Raw genomic sequence first — 19,959 nt, 5'->3', positions numbered from 1 at the left:
TTCATCAATAGATTCTTCCACGTTTCTTAATCCATTGATCTTTTACCAGTTCCGTATCATATTTCTCTTTTCACCTTCGTTCGTGAATCCCAGGTTGAGAAACCTTGATCTAGAGAAATGTATTTTCTGCGAAGGAGGAGGGTAAAGTTTTGCTGAGAATGTATAATAACTCTGCGCATGGATTTATTGACAAAACACTTCATTTCATAGGAGAAAGCCATTTGAGCGAGATCGGCCAATCAAGGGCCAAGATATAAATCCTTTAGAACATTATTACCACCCAACATTATTACCTTAATCGTTAAAATTTAGATTGGTAATAGAAATGAAAAGAATACATATTGGAAAGTGGTTTCTTTATTTAGTTTCTACATAGTCAATTTTAAGCACCATTTTTTTTTTTTTTTCAAAATCACAATCTGTGCTAAGTTTTATTAGGACTAGCATTTTAATTATACCGACAATTTCAATAACTACATGTTCTTTAGTTTCCAAAAATTAAAATGTTTTGATTACATACTTACAAACCAAAGTTATACAGATATTATAGTAAAGAAGAAAAAGCAAAAAGATTTAAAAGAGAGCCTATGTTTAATAATACACGTTAAAAACAATAGAAATATCCTTTGTGGTGTGGGTACTCTTAATTGTCCTGTTCCTTGTCATAAATATGGTAACATGCGATTTTATGATCACAATAAATTACAAAGAGGTCTTTGTTTTGTCCCTTACTTACTCCTTTTGAAATTAAGATAACATTTTTGTACAACGAGCATTTGCCTTGTTTCTACAGCTGTTTTAAAGTTTTTGAATTACGAGGGCTATTTCTTTCCAACTCTACTCCGCTAAGGCGCTAGGGGAGAGCCATGTAAGATGACGAAACTGGGATAAGACATTGGATGTTGCCCACCCTTCACACCGACATACAGACTGCCTTTAATCACTGTGGAGTAGAAAGTGGAAATATCGAATGCAATCGAAGCGCCTGCCAAGCGACAGCCGCAATTCGTCGTCAAATGAATGAGAATAATGTTGGGAAATTTTAGTGATGATTCTGTGCATGACAGCTGCACAGGGTTTAACCCTTCGAGCCGGGAGTTAAATACCCATCAGCTGCTGCGAGAGACGGTAACTTTAAATCACCAAAACAGTAATTTTCTCATAATGTCACAAAATTGAACATATCTTAAAAACTATTTTTTCAATTACAATGAAATTTTCTGAACTTATAAAGAACGCTTCACATTGCACAAAATCGTATAAATAACGACATTTATGCTATAATAATAATAGGACGTACAAGTTGCGCTGACGAAGTACTCCTCCTACCTTCTATTCTTATTAGTTTAGAAGTCCAACTTTGTGTGCTACAGTTTGGAAAACCAACAGATGGCAGGACATTGTAATCTACTCTTAAGTGACACGCGTTTTTGTTCATGTGGGAAAACAACAGATGGCAGAATATACATAATTTCGTCACTACTACACGGGATGTATATGGTGTACGTTGAACCGGCTCTAGAAGCACTATGAAGGTCCGTGCACATGAACGTCGAACCGGCTTGAAGAATTAAGGAAATTATCGACGGCCATGGGTGAAAATCTATGGCGGCAAACGACCTTCCAGAAACGCGAGAATCATGTTATTTGCGATAGGTGTAGAGTACGATTTGTCAAATTTCTATTCTCTGAAATTTCAAGATGTGGGTTTGGAGAATAGAATTATATCATAGTTTATACTTGGCAGGAGCTTCAATTCTAAGACAATTGAACGGCTGAGTCTTTATCGTTGTGTGGGGTTGGCGACGTCAAATGAACCTCTTTGCCTTATCCCCACTGTCTCATGTTGTTGCCCCCTGGTGGCTTAGCAGAGGATGAAAAACATAGCCCTCGTATATAGATTCGTTTAGAGAGATTTCTTCCACTAAAATCTGCTATATGATGGATGATCTATGACAGAATTCCATAAATCTAGAATTAATAGAAAACACACATTTTACTATCAGTGGCATCTCTTTAATTAATATATATTTAATCTTACATGTAGAGAAACTATTAATACACGAGTAATTTTGTGAAGCTCCAACTGTATCTACAAACACGTAAATATGGAAGCTGTCAACTTACTCTTTCACATGTTGTATCTTCTCGGTTAGATCATTTTGTTCCAAAACATGAAGTTTTCATAGATTTACGTTGTAATTACTATTTTATGAATTTGATTAAATGTGTTGATACATTTTACGTATTATGTTCGTTTTTTTTTTTCTTTAAATAACTGTTCCAACATTTATGTAGATCAATCAAAGGTATAAAAATAGAAAAACACTGGAAGTGAAGCAAACACAAACACACCCTTTTTGCGACTGTTATTCCACTCTCCATATGCAAAGCTTAATTAATTCACTGGATCCAGTCAGTCTTGTGCACAAAATAATTAAGGGTTACAACTGGAGAGTTTAGCAATCAAACCCTATTTCCATAACCATAAAAGGGTAAACACAAGCATAGAACATTATTGGAAATTTCATTAGTTACACGATAATTTTATGTATATACATTAGTACTTAAAAGATAAAACATTAAAAATAATATATTAATTTTGTTCAATGTTAAAATCGATTAAAAATCTTCTGATGCTGAAATATTTAAGAATATATTGACACTAAAGAAACTGCATTGTAGATTTGAAACAAATCTGCATCAAGACGTCTTTGTCGATGCGATGTGTTATGACCCAATGCAATTTATTGCACAGATAAATTTCCGTGTTACAGTAAGAACACTGCTTCTAGTTTATGCTGCGTCCAAGCACAATTTATCTAATAGCTAAATTACATAATTTCATGGAAAGTACATATTTGGTGGAATCCTAAACACACAAAAAAATATTGATACTTTAACGAGATAGAAATAACATGCAGCTTCTGAGCAAAACAGTGATTTTATTAAAATATCGATGATTATAATGTGTCTGATGAAGCCAAATGTTTAATTAGTTGAAAAAACTGTTACACATCGATATTTTATTTTGTTTTATTTTATTTTATTTTATTTTTTTTTTTTTTTAAAAAAAAACGTGCTTTGCTCAGAGGCTGTGTTATTTCTATTTTGAATTACTATACCAAAGGTAACATGACCCAGACAGTTACTCTAAGGAGCGTCTGTGAAATCGGAACACATTTTACACCTGAACATCTGAAATATTAATCCAGTTGTTTCCTTGGAAATAATTATTTTCAAAATATGAACAAAATTAAGGATTTAATTTGAGTATTCATTTGTCTGCTATTTATCGTAATATAATACAAACACCAGGAAAACATTTTGTCAAAACCAAACTTCGATAACTCTACATTACATAAGTGAATATCACTTTCGTTAAGTAATATTTTAGAATTACCAATACTGTATTTAACAAGGAGTAGAATTACTCAATTGAAGGTAATTTTATGTCTCGTAATTAACGTACAAAGTTTCTTAACAGGAAAGTCCTTTGTCAGTTCGTGTCTAGTGAAATAACTTAGTTCCTTTGCTTAAATCATTAAAATGCAATATCCGTAACGTACAATTACGAATAATTGTGCGAATGACATGGGATGTTAATATTATTTAAGTAAATTATCCCGAAGTTGAAAGATTTTTACAATTGGTGCTTGTAATATGAAAAGATCTATACAAGAATGTGTACTACGTTAAAAATTATCAAACGTAAAATACAACTTTTAAAAAAAAATAACGTACCAAGCAATTGAGCATTACAACAAGTCAAGAAAGCATCTTTGACATACCTAAAACTTTTACATAATGATGAATATTTCCACATCTCAAAATTACTGAGTTAAAATTATGTATGCTATTCCCATAGCATTTCTTCTCACATAAGGATCCACTTAATGATTTCGGCTAGTCACATCAAATTTGAAACTTTTATTTACATCAATAGGTAAGTTGCACTCATGCTTTATACGTATCTGTAATGAATCACCGTCTTTCTGTTGTTAATGTATGTAAAAATGCATTTTTGCTACATTTTAATTATTAATTAGTCCTATCAGTTTATCAAATATATAAAAAATTAGAATGTCGTTTGTTTCATTAAAGTAGGTTTCTCCCTACGAGTAGTAAAATATTCTACTTCAAGCATCACAAGTTCTAGTACGGTTACTTTACACGTTAGGAACCGTGCATCTGTTTACGAATCCACGTGAACAATGCACAATGAGCAACTTAAGGTTTCTTCCATTTTTATCTGTCGTTCCTATTTTAATATCTTCCTTGAAAGAAACTAAGCAACACTATGAAAGCACAGAGGAAGGAATTGGGGAGAGTTGTGATCGCAGAGCTGTTCATGTCATCCTTCTCAATCACAGTGTAATGAAACTCTTCGTGGATCTCTTCCGTCGCTAGTTTCAGGTGATCCTGCTGGCTGTTGCCCAGACTTTCGTTTTTCTCTGGTTTCATCATTCCGACCAGGGTGGCTGAAAGAAAAACAATTGATTAGAAAATATATATTCTCAATTGATAGATATATATTCTCATATGAGTGGGATTTCTTTCAGAGAAGCGAGTCAAAAGAGAGGAAAACATGTCTACTCAAATATGTAAACGTGTTATTCGCTACGATTGATTTTCTTTAAATATAGTATAAACAAGGTTGATACACGCTACATTATGCATTGTCGAGTCCATTTAGTTGTAGTGCGACATCCTCAAATTTAAATTTTAATTAGCTCAGAATTTTCCCAATTTTTTGTAGATTTTTGTACCATCAAGCTAGTTAAAATTCGAATTTGGTGATCGAACTGGCCAAATTTTTAAATGACCGTCCCTGACTTATTTGAATGGTACAAAATTTTTCCTTGGTGGTACAAAAATGTACAAAAATTGGACAAAATTCTGAGCTAATAAAAATTCGAACTTGAAGATGTTGCACTACAGGTGATCGAAGTGGTCCAAAATTTGAAATGCCCCTCCTTTGTTCATTTGAATGGTACAAAATTCTGAGCTAGTTAAAATTCAAAATATAAAGATGTCGCACTACAACTAAATGGACCCTGCAATGTCTTATTGTTTGAGTGTTTTGGCTGAAGGCAGACTAGCCCCTCTACCTCACGTTAGGCGCGGCCAAAGTAAGTGAAATAAAGGCAGTTACATTTTCTCCCCATAGTTGAAAAGTTACATAGGTAGCTGCAAACTAAATCGTTGGTATAAAATGATATATTTAGAATTTGCATTAGAGCTACTACACATACAAGAACTGGGTACTGATAGCTTCATAACACAGGTACTCACATGCAGATATCAATTAATATTCCTCCAATGTAAAGACCTCTTGTAAATACTTCTTGTACTGCCGACAAGCCACCTCAATAGTTGACTGTTATTTAGATATTTAGGATACGATGATGCAGTTTGTTGGAGTAAATGTTTGCTGTTCTACTTGGAATTGAAAACCTCATCCTAATTAGCTATTTATGCAGATTTTAAGATTGAAATTAAAATACAACCGTGGGCTGTACAGTACAATACTCTACACGAAGGAATCTATGAGCCTTTTTCTCATCTCTTTATTCAAGGTCCCACAAAATAGTATTTTCTTCCTCCTAAAGGCTTCTTTCGCCATTCCTAGCCTTGTTTGTATTTCACGTTTACATTTCATATCACCACTAGTAATAGTACCCGGGTATCGAAGTTCTATTTACTCCCCTAGCACTTCTATATTTGACACCGACCGATTACCATGGCTTTTGTGTTACTAATATTTATTTTCACCCCATATTCTTCACGGCTGTTCCTAAAGTTTTCTAACATCTTATTGATTTCCATTTCAGACTCCGCAATATATCATCTGCAAACTGTATACACTTAACCATTCCAACGAAATACTATCTTCATTATGTAGACTCTTTTTCACTATCTCTTCTAGATATATATTAAATAATATTAGCGAGAGAGCATTCCTGTGGAACTCCCCTTCCAATTGCACCCTCCTCTGTCATTTCCTCTCTTATGCTAACACTTACTTGTTGATTCATGTGTAAGTTTCTTACGAGTTTCCGATCTTTCCATTCCAACCCTATCTTCGTTAGAACTCCCAACAACAATTCCCAATTCACGCGGTCAGAACCTTTTCTAGATCAAAAAAATCCAACATATACTTTTTTCCCTTTTTCTATAAACCTTTCAATGATTATTCTTAACTATCTAATTGCAACTCTTGTGAATCCGAACCCTTCATCCTCAACTTTTTTCATTTGTTCTTCCATACAACCTACTGTTCACTATTCGAAGAAAAATTTTTGTTGCATGCGCATGAGACTAATAGTTCTATAATCCTCATATCTCTTTCGGTTCGATTTTCTAGCCATTGGTATCATGATCGTCTTCAGGAAATCTTTTAGGCATTCTTCTGTTCTATATATTTTATTGCAGAGTCAGATTAATTCTTTCTTGTCCTTGTTTTTCATATTCTTAATGAATTCGATTTGTATATTATCTATGCCTGTTTCCTTTCCATTCCTAATCTCGAATATTGCTTTTTCAAATTCATCCCGAAGAATATTAAACCCTTTATCATCTTCACACACTTTCTTTCTACCTCAACATCTACGTCACAAGGTCTATTTCTATTCTCATGTAAGTTCTCAACATATTCTTTCCATCTTCCTAACACTTCACTTCTCTTGCAAAGTACCTTTCCATTCTCATTTTCTACTGTCATCGTAATATCCTCTTGTTTCCTCTGAAGTTCTACAGATTTCATCTTGTGCAATTCCTCCTATTTCCCAACACTTTCTAATCCTTCTACAAGTATGTCCTCGTTTTTTCTTTTTGTAAAACTCTTCCCTTGCTCTGTCTGTTTTCCTTCGTAACTCATTTATTTTCCTGTAGATATTTTCGCCTTTTCTGTATCAACCCGTTTCCACCTTGCTTTCTCTGATTTTGTGAAAAATTTGTTGTGTAACCCATGGTTTGCCACGAGGCATACAATATGCTCAATGTGGATATCTAATATTTTCGCAGTACTACTTTCATATCCCGTATGTTGAAAGTCTCCCCCCCCGGGGGGGGGGGGGAATCTGAAATCATTATTGCTCCTATACACACTTTGTGTTCGGCTGTTGTACATTGGTTTTGTAAAAAAATTGCCATCAATCTTTGGAAACTGAAAAAATCTCTAAACAAATGGAGTTACGATATTCAAGTTTAAAAAGTGGAATACTATTTCTACGATTAGAGAACATCTATTCCTCACCTTTTTCATAAAGTTTAGCATCATCATAATCTACTTTAATGAAGGTGGTCATGGTAACTTCGAACACCTTATTGGGATCAGGTGGGAGCTGTTTCACTTCTCGTCTCCTGCGTCCATAACCAATTTGTCCATTGCTGCACTCCACCTGCAACAAACAATTTCTCATCATATTATGCATTTCTTTATTTCGTACATTCTATTATGGATATACGAAATATATTACTAACACCTTTCTTTACAACACTAGCACATGTTACTGTTGTTAAAATTACAACTGAGCATCGATTTATGGAAAGGAGATGCAAATATGTACTGTATTAGTAATTCTAATTTATGTAAGAAAAAACAGTCACTACCTAATTATAATTCGCTTTTCACAGTAATCTTGGTGGAAACTTGTATCAAACTACATAAATACTCTTTTTGGAAGAAAAAATAACACTAATATTTTCAGGTATTTTGAAGAAGATAGTTTATTAACGCAAACTTAAGTACGCTTTTAACAACTTGTTATGAATTGAAACAGAGTTAATTGGGGAAACATTCGGTAAAGGTTGCAATTCTTTCAATTATTTCAGAGATACATTTACCCAAAAGATATATATACTTTTAATTTGAGATAACTAAAGTATAGGTTCTTAACCAAATATTTAATGGTAATAAGTATAATAAGTAATGTACGTTAACTTTACATGTTACATTTTAGAACATTTATAGGAATAAAAAGTAACACCTGTCTGCAATCTAGCACGCGGCATTTTTGAACAAGGTACTTCTGTCCCAATATTTAGGTATTGACACCAAGAACTTAGTATTAAATTTTCAGAAAATGGAATTTATGTATTACAACTGCTTCATAAGACATAATATAATCATTGAAAATTGTTTTCTGATTATTAGGAAATCAATATAAAAGCTGAACACTTCCACAAAGAAAACATCTTTCCATCAGTTTCAGTGGCGTGTTCTGCACAGACATACAAAAGCATGCGTAGTATCATGTATCTCTTATTGTCATTTTGAGTATGTAGTGATTCGAAGGCTGAAGCCCTGGTCATTCTAGGTCTGCAATTAAGATAAACGAAATTTCCTTGGTTTCTTTGCATGTGCGACAGTTCCGCAAGAGGTGAAAACTCTAAACTATAGGATGAGTCTGATTTAGCTAACTGGAACCTGGAAAAAGAATGTCATGAAATCCGAGTAAGTTATGTGCCCACAATTCCACATCAATTCGAGTTCATGAAATATTTCGTAGAAACTACATGGACTTCCATGCTTAAAAATTTAAATACATCTGTAAGAAGTTTGAACGCAGAAACAATTTTATGTTGATAGACGGAATGTTTACTGGTCTGCAGGCACGTCAGATATTGAATGATGGAGCTTTCCACTTCCATAAAATATCGATGGCGTCACCCCACTTCCTAAAAAAAATTACAATGGGCAAAGATAGGCAAGGTGACGGTGTGACGTCATGCGTCCCCTTCCCTTTTCAGATTCACTTTTACCCCTGCCAATGTGGTTCATAGATTGTCATTTCAAAAGTTCTGTACTCTGAAATATATTATGGAAGTAAATAATTTATTGTACAAAATCCCTTTATAGGCCTTCAATATAATCTCCATTCTTGCTTATGACAGCTTCTCAATGTTTTGGTAAATTCTGTATTCCGGATAGGGGACCTTCACTGTTGACCTATCTCATCACTCGGGTCACCTCACTGGAAGCTTCGTCAGTTGTATCTAAACGTTTTCCATGGAGTGGTTCCTTCATTTTGGGAAACAAATCAAAGTCTAGTGGGCTCAAATCAGGACTATATGGTGGGTAGGGAAGAATTTTCTATCCATTGATTCTTTTGCTACATAGGCCCTACTTTTTGCTTTTCACCCAGATCATGCAGAACCCATCTGGCAGAGATTTTTCTCATCTTTTTAAGTTTTCAGTAATGATTCTGTAAATTGAAGTGACAGATATGCTGGCCTCATATGAAATTTCCTCATATGTTTTTCGTCTTCCACCTCATGGGTTGCCCGCAGTGCTTACACGACCTTCACAGAAACGAGCTGACCACCGTGATGCAGTGCTACGATCCACTACACTATTCCCACAAACCTCTCGAAAAGCATTGTAAGTTTCAGTTGGGTCCTTTCCACGTAAAGTTTCGATTTTAATGATAAGAACACTGGTCATTATGTGTAGTCCGACCTGAGTCGGGTTCATCTTCCATTTTAACACTGAATTTCCCATAAGACAGCCACGCGAACCAGCAAAGTTAGACACAACCTTCAAGCCCAAACTCTGACTCACAATTGACATAAAACTTAACTTGATCACACCACTCAAACGGTTGCGCATGTGCTGTGTGCAAGACTTTTGAAATGACCCTCGTATCACGATAGACTATGTCAGACTCGGACGCGGGGGGGGGGGGGAAGGTATAGGGTCTCGGCAGGAGCCTCACTTGGAGGGCCCCATCTTCCCTTCCCATGTAACATGTAGGAGCCTCACAAAGTATACTAAGTTTCATTATCTTACTTTTTTGTTCTGCTTATTGTAATGACTCTCTATTTCTAATGGGGTTTGATAAAATGCTACATAAAACATTATCAATATAACCTCAAATTAGAGTTAATACTCACAGATCGCGCATTATGAATAGTTAGAACACGAAAGTGAAGTGGTAGCTTCACGAATGTTGGTTCAGTGAACGCACTAAAGCCTTCAATTATATGTTAAAATATTTTAAGATTTTATCTTATGCTTTCTAATGTATCTGTGTACCAAATTTTATTTATAGTCTATAGGACTATTTTATAATATATTTTTATTTATAGTATATACTCAGTGGCGGCAATAGCGGCTTCGCTCCCCCCCCCCCCCCGCAAAAAACTGAACAAAAGGTCATGTGTTACTAGAACTTCATTTACAATTTTTATATGCATACTAATGTACCGTTTTACAATGTTCACAGTATTACCACTATGATTACAACTACTATGAATAATAATAATAATAATAATAATAATAATAATAATACAGTATAACCACGATTAACCGAACTAAAGTAGGGAGATTATTTCGGATTTTTTATTTGTTTGTTTGTTTGTTAAGTCAAGGACATCTATTACCGGGCCTATACTACAGTATTTTTTTTATTTACCTGAAATGTTTTGAAGATCAAATAACTTGAAAACTCTCTTTGCTGACTACACTTACGTTCTTTATTAAAGTTAAATTAAGCAGCTCCATAGTCTAGTAGCTAGAGCGTAGAATGCATGTCCACATGATCGAGGGTTCAATCCTTGACTGGAGTACTCCTAATTTTTGGCGTCTGCCCAGCGTCGTGTGGAAAACTGAGGAGTGATACGCCTGTTGGGGGAGGGTGACGCAATGGGCTGACCACCTGTTCGTCACTCAGGTGGTTGTAGATCCGCCAGTGGTTTCAGTTTTTAGTTTTTGTAAGTTAAATGAACATTTTAAGGATTACAGTATATCTAGGCTACATGTAGTTAGTACTGCAATAGTTTATCTTTATAGCATATGGATTAGCATAGCCTAGTGCACCCCCGTCCTCTAGATTATTCCCTTGCAGTACAGTACATGTTTATTGGATTTGCAATTTCGGATAATTTTAATTTCAGTTATCCGGGATTATACTGTAACTACATTCCACACAGAGGAAAATGAACGTAGAATATTTTTGTGTACTTGCGTAAAATATAGTACTCTGATTGCCTAGAATAAAACGGAAGGGAAACTCTTCTTGTATCGTCACACTGGAACACGTAACACACAAACACACACGATAAAACTAAGGAGAGGTATTGTAAGCATCACTATCACTTTATTTCACTTGGAATGGAATGGAACACAACATTTTAAAGAACTGTTTACACAATAACCTTCGGTTCTTCAGGAGCAAGAATTTGTCCATAATTTTATCGTTTTTTTTTTTTTTTTTTTTTTTTTTTTCATATTAGATGCTCAAAATGGCAAGCGTACTCAATCTCCCTTCTGTCATGGTGCTCCGTAAGTAATTCTTGATAATTTTTAATTTTGAAAAACTTCTCTCTGCTGCACCAGTTGTGACAGGAAGTGTGAGGCACAGCTGTAAGGCAGTAGTCAAATCTGGCAAACTACTCAAGAAGCAACTGTCTTCTTCAATTAACATACATGAGACCGCCCTTGTTTTCGGTGCTCCAGCATACTTCTTACTCTTCCATTACGTAGGGAAATGATGTTATTTCATGTGCAAGTGGTAACAGAACACATCGGAAACTCAGATCATGTTGTATTCACACTCCAATATAAAGTGTGAATACACCCTGATCTGCGTTTCTTCTGTGTTCTATTACCACTTCGACATGAAATACCATTTCCCTACGTAATGCAAGAGTAAGAAGTATCCTGTAGCACAAGACATGCGATATGCATTAAATGCCCCCCCCTACACACACACACTCATACATAAAGTACAAGGGCACTAAACATGCAGATATAAAGTACAAGGGCAAATGTGAGGAATGAAAGTAAAAAGACAATAAGGAGCACAAGACATGCGTTAAATCCTCCCCCCACAAAGTCATACATAAAGTACAAGGGCACTACACATGCAGCTATAAAGTACAAGGGCAAACGTGAGGAATGAAAGTAATAAGACAATAAGGAGCAGAAACCATTCATATTGAATCACAATCAAATACTAGAAGGATATATTCGAGCTACTTCCAAGAGAAAGTTATGAAACCGCGTTTGTAGGGGACACTTTTTCTTCAAAAGAAAGGAGGCCACGTGTGCTACGATATTATGACGCATCCCTACCACATACCTAACAGAAATTACCAAATGCATGTTACTCCAACGTCCTCCTTTTTTCGGGAACTCATCCAGCTTCATGTATTAGTTATAGTTACTCATCTTTCTTCAATAAAATATATTTTGCTCTTCAAACTACGTCTTCACCACTTCAGCTGCCATTCTTCTCCTATTTTCGATCGGCATTTTTATTAATGTTGCCAGGTTCATGTAAAAATGCCATCGCATGTAGGCGGAACCTTCGTACAGCTGCAGGACGTTATATGGCCCGCAAGAAAATTCCCGAAAATGCAAATTAGCAGTAAGTGAAAGTAAACAAGAAAAAAAACAAAAAAACAAACTTCCCGTTGCGTTCAGCTCACAAAAACCTCTACACAATGACGCAAACCTGTACGGAAAAACCCCAAAACCGCAAAGCAATCACGCTAGACCTGCTACTACTGCATACATCTCTCAAACATTTGCACATCACTAAACGCCTGATGTCAATAAAGGCAGAAGAACAACAAACATGTACGTTCTTTTTTATTTTCGTATCACTCGCGAAGTAAATCAAAGTGGGTTTGTTACCCCCTTTTTAAGTTCGTAGATACTCAATGAATAATCCCTAAAAGTATGAGCGTCCAGCTCCTTCTGGAACTCATGCGGTCTTACGTATACTATATCCAACTTCTCTCTGCTGCACCAGTTGTGACAGGAAGTGTGAGGCACAGCTGTAAGGCAGTAGTCAAATCTGGCAAACTACTCAAGAAGCAACTGTCTTCTTCAATTAACAACTTTGCAATGTCTCGAATTGTTTTCTTTGGTAGATATTTCCAGCGAACACGATAATTTATTGTAATACACGGTAATTGTAGTCTAAGATACACGATAGCCAAAATGTGGCATAATAGACTAACATAATAATATGCAAATGTTACACTGGAAAATAAAATGTTTGGAAAATCGCAAAGAGCAACCTGACATTCATGTTCACAATCATACCTCATTATTTAATGTTAATGATTACTTCATTATTTAATTCTCTGAAACTGTTAGAATTAATTATAGGTTGTGAAGAAACGCGTTCAAAATGCACTAAAATTATAAATGACGTGTGAAAAGTGCCTTGCTGAGTGTACTTTGTAGGGCCCCCCTGCACCGCGGGGTCTGCGGGGCCCTTATCGCCGCCATTGTATATAATCTATAGTCTCTAGGAAACCAAAAGCTGTTATAAAGACACAGGCATATATTTTATTATAAGTATTAAAGTATATAAAACATACAGTATTACTTAATCATATTATGGCACTGCTGGTAGACTCGAAGTTAAATGAAACACAAGAAACTGATCACTGTCTAAGTTAACAGCGCAACAACTTCTCAGTTCTACGGAAGATTCAGAATGCTCTTCTAACACCTTTTCAACTATATCATGATCATATTCCATGATGATTAACATAAACATTTCCAATAAGGCCTGAGACAGGAGCGAGCGCAATTTTGTTTTAATTAATCTCAGTTTTGAGAGTATGATACTCGTTTGCACTACATTTGTGTACATAGTAATGTTAACGCATATTCATAGTGACAAAGAGTGCATTTAATGAATTCGTCTGTTATATAAAGTTAAAAAAAAAAAAAAACTGCTCAAAGGACAAGCATGTGCCCCTTGCTCTGTCAGTTTTCACACTTTTTGCCCTTCCTTTTCTTCGAAGTTTTCGATGCATCCCTGTTTGGCAGTTTGTTCACTTTTTTAAATGGTTACATTAACAGTTAAAGCTTCCTACATGTTTGCGAATTGTACAAGTTATTTCGATAGTTGAGCCTTATCTAAGTTTAACTTTGTTGCAAAGTGCTGCAAATGCGTTCTCTGGAAGCCATTCTTTTATTTCGTTGAAACATTTAGGATCTAGCAACAAGAAATCTTTAAGTAATTCAGAAGGAGTTTCAAACCTTTCTTCCACACTTTTTACTACTAAATTCAAAATCTCACAATAATGTTCCACTTTAAAAAGATCTGATGAGCTTAAGTCTTTGCCTCTCTCATCAGATGACTCTTTTCTTCCTCGATAGCCGACGAACAGGAAAATCATATTCCATCTCAATGTCAGTATAATATTCTTTTAATTGCAGATTCATTGCCTTGCAAAAGTCTTTCGCTTTGTCACACACTTTTGCAAACTCTTCATCCTGGTGTTAAAGTTTCTCGCGTAGCTGTTCACGTACCCATGGTAATGGGGCCCCAGGGTGGGGACCTATTCTGTTTCTTTATGGTGTTGCAATAGGCCTAACGTGTCAAACGACCAACAGAGGGCCCCCAGCAGGACTTTATAAAAGTCAATCTCATTTCGGCATTCATGGGGTCCCAATACACATTTAAACAATATGATGCTGCGGCCCCATTCTTCATGTTGTTGAAATATATTCTTACTAGGCCATAAAGAGCCCCAAACAGGACTTAACAATTCTGTTAGTTTCATTCCAATAATGGGACCCCAAGACTACATTCAATGCTAAGAGCCACCGAACTCTGCGAACGGAACAAACTACAACGAGTAACTATGCTCCAACATAGCAGACATGTTTTATCTTACTTTCCATGTTATTCAATATTCATTATATATAGAGAGAGGGGGCCCCGGCAGGGATTTCTGCCCTGGCCAGTCCGAGTCTGGACTATGTATGAGCACAAAAAGAAAACTAAGAAAAGGAAGATGTAGGGTGTTTTGACTAATGTCCTTCTCATAGTACAGAATGCATTTGTTATTGGATGAGTACCAGGCCCGCAACTAGACGGGTGCTAGAACGGCCTGGCCCCTCTAAACTTTTCGTGGCCCCTCCAGACCTCTGCACAAAAAACACAATTTAGATATGTGCAAGAGAATTTTTAATGACTTGGGCCCCCCTAACATATCCATGCCCCTCCCCCCCAAACCTCTGTGGCTGGTTGCGGACCTGGTGAGTACACTGAATTTATAAGGTATCTTATAATACAGGTAAATTCGCTCAACACCTTTATTACTTGCTACTGCTGTTATTGGAGTATACTAGAATTATCTTTTTCTTTTCTCTCTCTTTCATCCTTCGGAAGACAGTAACCGACTCAGAATTTCTTACCACTTCCATTGGTTTAACATCAAATCGGATTTTTTTTTTTTTTTAAAGGAAAAAAGTAAAAGTTAGAACCTCTATTCCATTATTATCAATGACAGTACTTACCCCTCTACATTTGTCCAAACACACATTTACAGTGCCTTTAAACTGAACATAACTGCTTTCAGGAAATTTGAATGCTCTGAACTTCGCAGACAGGAAATCTCCATCTACCGTGTTGAAATTCTCGAATAAATATGGATCAACGGAACATCTGCAAATACAGAAGATATATTTTATGCGCTACAGACAAACTTTTATAATTAAGCAGTTTAATGTTTGTTTAGCACTAGTTGAAATATCCGTTCTTTGCACGGGGAGGATAAGGTTTATGTACTATATCATATTTGAAGATAAAGCAATGAGTAAAATGAAAAAGTAAGAATAACGCTTCGACGTTCACCCTGACAATATCAATGTAATAAATAAATAAATAAATAAATAGCAACGCCTTCGGCTTTGTCCCTATCAACATATGTGAAATAAATAAATACCGAGGAGCCAGGCGTTGCCCCTGTCAGCTTTCGGACCAGTTACAGTGTCCCTTCTTAACTTGAGTTCAAATGTCATTGGGACTATCACCAATCAGTTTAGCGATATCAAAAACTATGGATTCGACACTAACATCAATGAGCTCTCCCGTGGCCATCCGTTTAGTGCGCGTCTTTGGAGTGGGAGACCCGGGTTCGATTCACAGAGGGAGCTCATGTGGTTCCGATATCACGTTAAGGTGTAGGTCCACGTCTCAAATAGCCTCACTACTGAAAGGGACGCTAAACTTAAAATCACATCAAATCAAGCTAATATCGGTCATTTTTGGCACGTTATTTTTCGCGTTTACCAATTCACCTATGGGGGCTAAAGATGGACTGGAACGCCCTCAAGAGTGTTAGTATTCATCTCAGTGATCCAGAAAACTATGAAATTGACACTAACATCTGGCATCCTAGGTATTTATCATGTCCCTTTATGCATGTATTTTTACCCCTGTAATTTGTTTCCCATGCTAAAGAAAGAAAAAAGGACTTCGTACATATTTGGTGAAGATACAGTAAATCCGTGTACTAAATTTGGTGGCGCTAAACCATGGGCGCCCACCCCCTTTCCTGGCTCACGAAAATGTATAAGTAATATAGCAAATCACGTATATTAAATACCAGAAATACTAAACGTAATATGTCAACCATGGAGATGGGCCCTCCCTAGAAACATTTTCTTCGGGCGCCTCTGCTCTAGACCACTCCTTTCTATGCTAAAAGCTTATAACAAACACTCGAACATTATTTTATTATTTTTAAAGAGAAAAAGAACTACATGTACATACAGAAAAATAGTTCTAAAGACACTTAACTTAAATTATAGAAAAGTAACTAATGTATAAGATTTGTGCTAATGTGAGTTCGTTTTGCGAAGAGCCTAATGGGTTATAATTATGGATAAGCTTCGATTGTCTTCCATTCATAATTTGTAATCTCCATTAGGTTGGCTACTATGTAAATTGCACCTAAAATGTAATGTTATGCTTTTAGTCTTTCTCGTCCTCAATCAACAATGTTGAAAGCCTGAAGGTGAAATTCAAGAGGATCGTAACAAAAGGAGCAATGACTCCAATTAGAAAACAGTGCGTTAAGAATTCCAAAGTGTTATATTATAGGCAAATGCCTACCAGAGTGCTTTCTATGCGCATGGCCCGGGCTCGATCTCTTTCGAGAATCCTTGCTTCGTATAAAAATTCGGGCAGCTACTTATTTGGAACTTCAGTACTGGTAAGTTAAAAGAAAATTTTGAAGTTCAAATTTTTAATTACAAGTCCAAAGAAAGCATTTTCTCAGAGGAAAGGAAAGGAAAAAGCATCTGTAAGTAAATACAAAATAACTTCATTTACAAAAATCAAATTTAGAACAAAATATTATAAGTTCTGCAGTTAGAAACTCGAACAACCATTAGGTAAAGTTCACAACGTTCTCATGTATCATTAGTACATCTGGATGCTGCAGATGACTAAGCAACTTTTAACAAAGAGTGAAAGAAAATATTTTATCCCCTTACGGGATACCAACTTTGCTACTTAAATTTACAGCTCATAAATTAAAAAAAAAAAAAACTTACATTACAAGTTTTAATTTTATACTCTAAAAAGGCCAAATTTTTAAACACTTTGTGTTAAAAAAATTAGTTGTAAAAAATAACAATAAAAGTAAAATGTTCCCGCTGCTTCCACCCACCTTTTTATTTAAAATTTCATTTTTATTTTTTCCTTTTATTTAATTACTAAAAAACACTTTAATAATCATTTATTTAAAGGTTGGGTGTTAGCATGAGAGTCAAGTTTTATTTAATTGCATACTAGTTTTTATTGTTTTTTAGTTATTTTCATATTTTAAACTGTTTTTAACACTTAAAAATAACAAAAAAAAAAAAAATTGTTTGTCCTTCCTGGCGGGTACATAACATTATAGACAAACATCCGACGGCTTTATCCAGTTACTTCATAAACTCTGATGATTTTGATGAAAGTTTGGTAGTAAGACGTAAAAATTATATATCATCTTTGATTTTTAGTCCATAAGTATTACACGCAGTGGCATATTTACAGGGCTATCATGCTCAAGCCCCTCTCCCCGAAATAAATTAGTTAGTTTTTCTCATTCCACGCACAAAACAATAATCTTTCTATAGTTTCTAACAATTTCATTAACCTTCCATTTTCTTATGCTCTTTGTTCAGAAATAATACTGTATTTGTCAAAGTTCATTCCATGTAAGAACTACGTTCTTTTTTTCTTTCTTTCGTCCGTTCTCCTCTTCTATTTCTTTTTCTTAGTTGTTACTTTCTTTCGTTTCTCCTATCATACTTTCGACCGTTGTTAGTTGTGATTCAAGTCGCCCGTCGTCAGTAACACCAAAACTAAGAGAAACTGATAAGCGAAACTGGTGTTCCACACCAACTAATACGGATATCAACATAAGGGGACTTTAGTTATTACAGCAAAGGAATATTTACATCGTTTAGTTATAAAGAAAGGTAAATGTTTGAATTAAGGAAAATCAAAAGCGAGAAATAAGTAGCCCTTGAAATTAGGTAGGCCAAGGGGATGCTTCCTTTTTCTTCTATAAAAAGAGTAAAAGGTTAGATTCACTGCTAAATTTCTGTGTATCATATCAGATAAGATTCAAGCATCTGCAATTCTTCCAATTAAAACTTCAATTTATGCATAAATTAAAATTTATGTAATTATCAAACTCAGGTGGGCGATTGCCCCCTACTTCCCCGTGTTGTGCATAGCCCCCGAACAAAATCCTAAATACGCCACTGGTTACACGGGTTGTAGAAAATGGGATACATATCAAATATATCGGGCAGAAATCGAGGAATATGCTTTTACAACTCAAAATACGAAGGCTGACTGAAAAGTTTTGAGTCTAAAATAGAAAACGAGAATCTAGAATAGAATAATTATATGTATTAGAATACTACAACCTTTGATATTAATGTGTATCAAGCTCTTGGTTCTAAGTGATTTCTTTTGTCTTTTACAGGCTCCTGAAGTGACTGAGATGGCAGAAGTTGGGAAAATGAAAAAAATTGAGTACGGTTCAGTCATCAAGTATGTGCAATTAACAGGAACGTCGGCGTCTGAGACACACCAGTACATGGTCAATACCGTAGGTGAATCTGTCCCTTCGTATGCCACCATCAAAAGATGGGTACAAGAATTTAAGCGTGGTAGGCAGAGTGTTGAAGATGAGCCGAGATCTGGGAGACCATCAAGTGCTACCACCATGGAATACATTGGTCTGGTACTTGATATGATCACAGAAGATCGCCGGTTGTCAACTCGACAGATAGCAGATAGGCTGGGCATATTACAGGACCGAGCAAATCGTATTCTGAAGGATGAGCTCGGTTTATCAAAGGTTTCAGCTCAATCGGTCCCACGTCTTCTGACTCCCGAACAAAAAAAGCACTCGCTATCTTCTATCCGTGGAAAATTTGAAACTGTTAGAACGTGATGCGGACGACTTTCTTTGTCGATTCATCACTATGGTGGAGTGTTGGGTACACCATTACCAGCCAGAAACAAAACAACAATGCAAACGATGGAAGAACCCCTCCTCCCCTTCCGCAAAGAAGGCGAAGGTGATCCTCTCCGCTGGAAAAGTGATGACCTTTGTTTTTTCGGATTCCCAAGGTATGATATTCATTCGTTACCTGCAAAGGGGTCATACCATCACAGGACAATACTATAGTGGCCTTTTGAAAAAAAAAAAAAAAAAAAAAAAAAAAGAACTTCGAGTGTAAATTCAAGAAAAAAGGCCACAAATGATGTGCAGAGGCGTTCTCTACCATCATGACAATGCTCCCAGTCACATATCAGCAGTTGTTATGGGTACTATTCACGAATGTGGCTTTGAACTCGTTCCTCATCCACCCTATTCTTCAGATCTGGCCCCCACAGACTTTCACTTGTTCCCTAATCTAAAAAAGGATGTAGCAGGACGACGTTTTGCAAGCGATAACGACGTCATGACAGCCGTGGAGGAGTTTCTGTGGCAGGGCCGCAACTAGGGGGGGGCAGAGGGGGCACGTGCCCCGGGCGCGTGGTTGGAGGGGGCGCCGGAAAGAAGATATATCAATTGTTTTAAAAATCGCACCCTTTCCCTTGAGGAACTTATTCTAGAGGTTAAAAGAAATCAAAAGTTTACTTGGCCTTTTCCATGGGACCTCTTTTCGTTGATTATATATATATA

At 36.0% G+C, this 19,959-nt stretch overlaps 1 protein-coding gene across 1 annotated transcript in view; it reads right to left on the bottom strand.

The window, feature by feature from the left end:
- Positions 1-339: 339 nt before the first annotated feature.
- qsm (Zona pelucida superfamily protein qsm) overlaps positions 340-19,959 on the bottom strand; it is a 260,492-nt gene continuing 240,872 nt past the window's right edge. The window contains exons 6-8 of the mRNA XM_081743373.1: positions 15,275-15,422; positions 7,259-7,403; positions 340-4,481 (exon numbers count right to left, since the gene is read on the bottom strand). Of these exons, the coding sequence (XP_081599499.1) occupies positions 4,267-4,481; positions 7,259-7,403; positions 15,275-15,422 (508 nt within the window). The 3' untranslated portion in view covers positions 340-4,266. The remainder of the gene's footprint in view (positions 4,482-7,258; positions 7,404-15,274; positions 15,423-19,959) is intronic.

Source organism: Thermobia domestica, chromosome 16 (genome assembly GCF_964235325.1).
Source record: "Thermobia domestica chromosome 16, izTheDome1.hap1.1, whole genome shotgun sequence".
NCBI classification, from domain to species: domain Eukaryota; kingdom Metazoa; phylum Arthropoda; class Insecta; order Zygentoma; family Lepismatidae; genus Thermobia; species Thermobia domestica.
The sequence above is the reverse complement of the archived record's forward strand: the minus strand, read 5'-3'. Positions and strand labels throughout refer to the sequence as shown.